The sequence below is a fragment of the Phasianus colchicus genome, chromosome 9 (genome assembly GCF_987193195.1).
Source record: "Phasianus colchicus chromosome 9, bPhaCol1.hap1.1, whole genome shotgun sequence".
Taxonomy (NCBI): Eukaryota; Metazoa; Chordata; class Aves; order Galliformes; family Phasianidae; genus Phasianus; species Phasianus colchicus.
Window position 1 is genome coordinate 24778 of NC_143444.1, and position 7803 is coordinate 32580.

Below are 7803 nucleotides of genomic sequence, written 5' to 3' on the forward strand. Positions count from 1 at the left end.
TTGGTTACTCCATCTCAGCAGGAAAGCCTTAGGAACCATAACCATCCCTCCCAACTGTCATTCCATTTTCATCATTACCAGTGATAGAAGGAAGGGTGAAGACCCACCTGCCGTCATTCTTGACGAATCCAACTCCTGCCAATACTTGTTGGCAGATATCACAGCAGAAGCACTTCCAGTGGTTGTTCACAGCTTTAGTAACGCAACCAATAACGAACTCACCTGTAGGAAACACAGTAACAGGATGTAAAATGCCATGCTACACAAAGTTAAAAGAAGCCTGCAACTGAATCGCTAGAATTACATCACCATTTTTGCCTTGCTCCTCTTCTAGAAAAGGACACTTTTCAACTGTTATTCACACAGTGTTGGCTTCTACTCCACTAGGCCTAGAATCAAGGCTTGAAAGAGCTCCATACTCAAAGCACAACAGAACTGAGTTTGGATGGCCCTGACCCTCCTGCGAGAAAACTCCTGCAGTCAAAGTACAGTAGAATACAAAGACACACAGAGATACAGCAGGAGAATGCACTTGCTAAACAGCAAATCCAACACGCACACCAATTTCTGATCTACCACAGAGTCCTGTGCTGGGAGGCACTGAGGAAGTGAGAAAACTACCATTTCATATTCTCTGCTGCACAGCCATGCCAAACACTCACGCTGTTCTCTGCACGCACGCTGCAGCCAAGGCCCTGAGCAGCGCAAACGCTGCCTGCAATACGTCGGGAGCTCCGCCTCCTGCTGCTGCCAAAGGCTGACACCCGGCTCTGAAGAGCCTACAGATCAAACAGCTGCCAAAGAGAAGTGATCAGGCAGATAACAGGTATGAAGAAAACGAAGTCTAACATGCAAGTCTGTGGCATTCCCCTGAAGTCATAGCTTTCCAAGAATAAAATGCGATGGTCTCTAGAAGTGTCGGGAAAGCTTGAGGCATCGCTGCTGACTGCAGCCCTGCTGATTTCGGCTACTCTCACCACATTCAAGAACTGGAAAAGCCCACTTTCAGGCAGGATTCATGGAGTGCTGCAGCCCAGAAGGGTTTTTTCTCTCAATGAAAAGCCTTCACATTAAGCTTACCTGACATCGAAGTCACTAACTATTCTGTGAAATGTGGTATTCTTGAACCCACAAGCCTTTCTCCCCTGTGCACAGGGCCCTGAAATTTTCAGCTGTTCGAGGGACAATATTTGAAAGCAGCTCCGTGGTTGTGTGTCCTAAAGGTTCGTCACTGGCAGAAACAAAACACACAACAACAGGGTTGGTGTCCTTTGACAGCTCCGCTGCCAGAGAGAGGTGGCCCTTCTGCAGCTCTGACAAGCTTTGCTGGCATTCTTCAAATCTCCTCTCAAAAGAATTGGCCAGTTCTTGAACTTTAGCTCTGACCCCAAATTGCTCTACTTTCACTTCACCATCTGAAAACAAATCCGAGATTTCCTTAGCTCTAGTCACTGCAGCCAGAGATCAGCAGCTTTTGTTCTGTATAATCTCCAGGGTAAAACAAAGCCAAACAAACTACAGAAGATACTGAAAAGAACTGTAAAAACCACTCAACCGACTAACCAGCATCACCTGTAGCTGTCCAAATTAAAACACTGTTTGATGTTTCAGAGGGCACTAAGTTCATTTCTTTAGCGATGACATGCTTTGCACACACCTCAAGAACTTGGTCCCTTCTCATAAGGATCCTGTAACACTTCTTCTGTGTATGGAAGAGGACCCTGAGCTCTCCAACACCGCGTTCCTTCCACTGAGCAGCATCTCTGGCCCAACTGTAAAATTTCGCCCTCTCTTTGAAGGGAATTCCTTCATCTTCTTCTCCAGACTACCTCCACCTAAAACACAGCACAGTAACGCGTGATTTCCCCAGAAGTTGTTGTCACCAACAACACTGTTACAATTCTGACATCATAATCCAAAATTATTCGATGTTTTCCTTTCTTCAGTGGCTTTGTACCCACAGCTCTATACTCATCATGCACTGAAGTGACCAAACAGCCCTGCCTTCTCAAAAGGAGAGAGCCCAACAGATTTCAGCCTTTGAAATTCATTTTTAAGCTATCAAGTGTGCCGGCATATTTCCCAGTGAAATTTCAGGTCTGCTGAATGATGTGCTGAGTGATAACCCAGCACTGTTAGCATTCCAGGTGTTCCCCTTATGAAGGCTGCTAAGTAACTTAATACTGGCATTTGATCAGAATAAGAATCAACTGAAAATAATAAATGGAGGCCTCACAGCTGCGTATCCTCCTCACTTTATATGTGCACATTACTGCCTTTTAACATCCTTCAATTAACACATCTTCCACAGTTAAAGAAAAGCTTGAAAGAACTGGAGAAACATGTGACAGACAAGCATTTCTGAAGGAGAAAGAGAGCAGGCAAGGCAAGAAAGAAAACAACAGACGTCGTAATATGATTAACGGATGAGGAAAGGCAGACAAGATATTGCAGAAAGAGGAAGACAACATTTTGCAGACTTCATCAGATTAACTGTTCCAATTAAAGGACACTACATACTGTTTTTTTGTGCTCCATCAGTCTTGCTTAGTCATTATACTAACCTGCAATTAAGTTCTATTCTTTACAGGAAGCCAAACTAGAAGACTACAGTCATTGCAAGCTTCTCCTCTTATTAGGCATACTAAGGTTAAACACGAAATCCAGACATGAACAACTGAGTTAAGCCTTACAAAGCTACATCAGGCTTCTTCAAGCAAGTTGTTCTACTTCCTAAAAAGCTGTATCACCACCTCCTGGTAAACTCTCTGACACGCGAGCAGTTTCTGTGGATTCTGCTTCTCCGCTGCTGGCAGCTGACTGCACAAATACTGTTGCTGTTGCTTCACTGGTTGATGGAGTATGTAATTCTTCCTTACTTGTAGAGACTGAGTCAGTACGATTAATAAAACAGTAAGCAAATAAGCCGTAAGAGCCTAAGATACAAACTTCAAACTACATTAAGTCTGGACACTAAGAATAATGACTCCCTCCAAAAAAGCCACATTTCCCCTCTCCCCTCCCTCCCTTCCAGAAATTGATAAATTTCTTCATTTATTTACAACAGCAGTACAGTAAAAACATGATAGTAAGTTCTCAGTCTCCAACTTTCCTATAGTGCTACTAATGTTTCAGAACAGCTAACTAACAGGGATTAAGGGAAGTGAACAACTGGGGAAAAACAAAAAAACAAACAAGAATTGTTGTTGGAAGGTTTCAGACATTCTTCATCACTCTTAAAACACACACAGCTTTGACTCAACAAGAGACTGAAGTACCTTTGAAGCAGTACGATTCCAAAACAAGCCCCATTTCCCTTGGAAACTGCTCTGAAATCACTTAACTCTTACATACCTGCTAGGAGGAATTCTACTAGCCAAAGCTGTTTCTACTTTAGGAGGCAAAGCTGTTTCCTTTCTCTCCCGGAGAAACTTAAGTTCTTAGTAGTACCATAGTTCCAGTGCCAGAACAGACTTGAGACACAGTCAAACAAGCCAAGTAGTTTCTAATCTGCCGGACGCTTTATTTCTCACTAAGTGAAAATAGTCTAAGGATAATACTGCAAATTTATTGCCTAAACTTTCGTAAAGACTTGACTCGTACTTTTTCTTTGAGTTTTTACTTCTTTCTGAGAGCCTTCTGGACTGGCATCCTCCGCACTGCTACTAAAGCCACAGACAGACGTAGAAGGGACCTGTGGAGTTTCTCCGTTAGCCTTCTGCTCAGAAGATTTAGTTTCCCAAGCAGTAACACATTCACGTTTGACTAGGGGGCCTGCTGCAAAGCACAAAAGTTAGTGGAAAACAGCTGATAAGACAGCTAAATACTGTGATCATTTTTGGCACATACGTTATAAAGTAACCTAACGATATTCAGAACATCTTAAATGTAGAGCTTTTGAAATAACATCATTATGTAAAAAGACACTCATTCAGGATAACCAAGGAACTGTAAATCCATCACACTTGGGTTTTCTGCTGCTATCAAAGAACCTCCATGCAATAATGAAGACTTCAATCTTGCAACTGCCACTACAAAAACTAGCTTCCTTTGACATTTACTTATATTTCTGGAAGCTCAATACGTGCCACCTTTTGTTAGTACACAGACACTCACAGCCTCAGAAAGAGTGACTGGCCAAATGGAAGATGACAGTTTTTCTCAATTTAAATATTGTAAACATATTGTAAATGTTGTCTGTTGGTTCTAGTAGCACTATACACTTTCCTTTTGAAATTCAAGTCTCAGACCAAGAACAGGTCAGCATTTTCATATTGTTACAAGAATTATTGATGGCCATACGCCAAACAAAATACAGCTACAGAGAAGAGCCATATGGGTATCATCTACAGAGGAAAAGCAAAACCAAGGACTGAAAAAGAAAGTAAGAAACAGAAAGCAGTCAGCAGCAGCGTGTGCTACCGATGAACTTTGAGCATTTGGAACTCCAGATGGTATTAACCAGAGACTGAATAGAGCTTATTTCACAACACTTCTGGGAAGTACAAGAAGAAAAACCACGACAAACAAAGGCTCAAGCGACAGATGTGAAGTTACTGGAAAGGAATGGAAGCAGACAAGAAGGATGCCTCCTAGTTGAAGGGATAATTTGAGTTGAAGCTTAAGCACAACTGCTGTTCTCGTAGGTTACCAGTCAGAGCGAGGCCTTGAACACAATAACTGCCAGCTTAACACAAAAAATGCACTGTCAGCACTTCACCCTGACATTTTAAACAACGCCTCGTTGTTTAAACAATATTAGCATCTCCTGGTTCTAGCAGTACCAAACTCCTTCCCTACAAAAAAAAGCAACACTAAGATCAACTCTGACGCCCCGGACAGATTCCAAAATCCTACCTGCAACTCCCTTTCTCACTACAGAGTTGCACTGAGTCCTGCATAAGGCACGCTTCTGTTCTTACGTGCAAAGAACTACAACTTCATATTTACTCAAGTTGAACGTCTAGGATTTGAAGATTCACAGACGTGCATTAGAACTGAAAGAAATGACATACTATTAAGACAGAAGAAGTAATACACAATGACCAGCATTAACAAGTGACTGACTAATGAGCTGCACACTTGAATAAATTACTGGTTCAATTAACACTCACCTTTCTCCAGGATTTTAAACGAGAAGTTGGAGGGCCCACCCTGTGCCGAAGGAGCCAGCTGGGATGCCTCGCTCTCCCAAGGTTTCTGAGCAGCACTACAGCTTTTGGGTGGTTCAGCTACTCCCGCTTTTTCCTGCTCTGCTTTCCGAGATGCTGAAGTTCCTTCATCGCTCTTTCTTGGACGATTCAAGCTGAATCCAAAGAGGGAGCCGGGGGCTGAAGTATTCCCAAACGGGAATGTCTCTTTGTTACTGAAAACGCTCCTGACAGATTCAGATCTAAATACAAACTTCGGAGCAGAAACCTCCGTTTTTGCTGGCGTTTCAGAGGTGCTTGATACCTCTAAAGCTTCTACGGTGGCATCAGAAGCATCACTACCATGGCCGAGGTCGCTTCTCACCCTGGTAGCTTCCTCCAGCACAGCTACAGCGTTGTTACCACAAGGAGATGCTTTGGCTGCATTCGTACGAGAAACATGAGATGTTACCAACGTGCCTTTCTCACGGGTGTGCTCACTCTTGTCCCTGTCTGCTGTTTCTTCAGACTGGAGTGTAACTCCACTACTTGAAGGCAGTTCGTTTTTGTCTTTTTCATCCATGTTTGTCAAGTCAGTTGTACACTCTTTGGATGGATCATCTTTCTTAGCGGTATTTTTACTGGACTCCTGTATACCAAATTTAAATCCACCGAGAGGCATCCACATTGAAAAATTACATCCTTCCTCTGCAGGCTTTGCTTCACCATCTGCAAGATTCTGAGAGGTACATGCTGGTGTTTTCCCTTCAAGTTTCAAGGAAAATTCTTGTAGAGATACTTCTGAATTAGTTTTGCTTGTATTCTGGCAAGTAACACATTTTGGGGCAGTGGGTTCATTTCTTACTAAACAGATGTCACAGTTCCACTGGCCTTCCTTTTTAGCAAAGGCAGATCCCAATTTGTCCTGTGCGACACTAACACTGGATTCTAGAGGTTTTAAAACCACACGTTTTGTGAAATAGCCTGGTTCAGGCAGTGGTGGATTTGTGCTTGCCTGTGGAAGGCTGTAGTTGTAGCGATCACCACCACCACGAGGCAAAATGATTCCAGCAGATGGAGCATCAAAATGCAAAGGTGCGCCATACGTGTCTTGAGGAAACACAGCAGCGCAAGTGTTTCGCAGAGGTGGCGTGCGGATTGCTTGTTGATGAGTGTATCTACGCTGCTGAGGTGCAAGTCCATCCATGCCACAGACAGGTGCCTAAAGAAAAAGCACCGTTACTTCCTTGTGGAAAAGGAGGAAAAGGGATTAGGGTGCTAAAGCCCATGCAACACGCACTCTTAATAGCAAGGCGTACCGTAAAATTACATTTCAACTCTAATCAGTTTAAACTAAAATCATACGTTCAAAACTTGAGTGGTATCTGAAAACACAGACTGGGGAGAAGCGTAAGCTGAATAGACTCATTTTTCTTTAGTATTTAAAAAAAAAAAAAAAAAATCAAGCCCCCATACTATTTTGGGGAAAAGAACATTGCAGACAACGAGCAGAGGACATATGTTAGCAGGTTAAAAACATGCTTTGCTGGCTGTTTCTCCCAAACCCAATATCCCAAAGCTTAGCTGATTACGGAACTTTCTGCCTGTCTCCAGCAGACCTCAAGTTTAGTAAACGCTCTCTCGGGAACCGCAGTTATATCCTGCTACACACAGAATCAAAACCAGTTGTTTTCAACACATCAGTAGAAATGGCTTGAGCAGATTCGTATGTCCTCACCTTTGTTGGTGCTACACTGGTTGCAGCAGTTCTTTGAAGAGACTGTGAGTTACAAGCAGGTGACTGGCTACAGTGAACAGATGGGCCAGAGGTAGCAACTGAAAAGGAACACCAAGAAAAGAGTTTATATCCAGTTTTTGTGATTACTGACTTGAGTGAACTTTCCCAAGGGACCAGTTTTACTCATTCATCTCAGAACACTGCAGAAACATTTTAAGAAGTCTTACTCCGTTTAGCTAAGTGTTCAATTAAAAATTCAGCATCAACTTACCCCTTAAAGGAGCTTCATGAAGATTTTGTGCTCTCCGATAACCATCTGACACTGTACCTGTTTCATAGCTTCCAGCAGGCCAGCAGTGAGATGATACATTTACACTGGAACTATTACGTTTCATTTCCCATATTTCATTCTATTAAAGACAGTGTTTCAATTAAGAGCATGTAAACGTATTACATCGGTATTTGGAGGAAACCTAAGGAATGATCCCTACGCTCCTCTGCTATTTTAAAGCATGTTCAAGGTCTGAGACACACACAAAAAAAAGATGAGTTAAGTGCTGCAATAATCTATGATCTTCCTATGCTTTACGAAACTGAGACTGTTCCCTGAAGCTAGAAATAAACCCAGAACAAAGTAGCTAAGCTGAAGAAAGCACAACTTTCTGCACGCACAATCCTCAGGATTACTTCCCATATCTGAGTACCAAATCAGAGTTTGTAGGCAACAAAGTTTTACTCTTGAACTCAGTTTAAGCAGGTGTTTATAGCAGTTCTCTTCACTGAGTTAAGAGGTAGCCTGGTAAGTGAAGTTCAATGCTTGGGTCACAAAGTACTTACCAGAACAAAAAGATCAACTGTTCTGCATCGAATATAGTGACTCAAGTTGTTTACCGTTAAAGCTTCCACTTGCTGACCCATATCGTGGGCTCACTCAGG

General features: G+C 42.6%; 1 protein-coding gene across 2 annotated transcripts; it reads right to left on the reverse strand.

Moving 5' to 3' along the window:
• Window positions 1-228: 228 nt before the first annotated feature.
• On the reverse strand, window positions 229-7797 carry LOC149916691 (uncharacterized). 2 transcript variants are annotated; one of them, XM_090145785.1, is made up of 6 exons: window positions 7139-7797; window positions 6868-6965; window positions 5115-6351; window positions 3604-3777; window positions 1658-1835; window positions 229-1231 (listed from the first exon to the last, which is right to left on the reverse strand). In XM_090145785.1, the coding sequence occupies exons 1-5, from the start codon at window positions 7260-7262 to the stop codon at window positions 1678-1680; spliced, it is 1791 nt and encodes a 596-aa protein (XP_090001911.1). In that variant the 5' UTR covers window positions 7263-7797; the 3' UTR covers window positions 229-1231; window positions 1658-1677. The 2 variants fall into 2 exon arrangements, with proteins under 2 accessions (XP_090001911.1, XP_090001913.1); XM_090145787.1 differs by having other exon boundaries at window positions 7705-7792.
• Window positions 7798-7803: the final 6 nt, after the last annotated feature.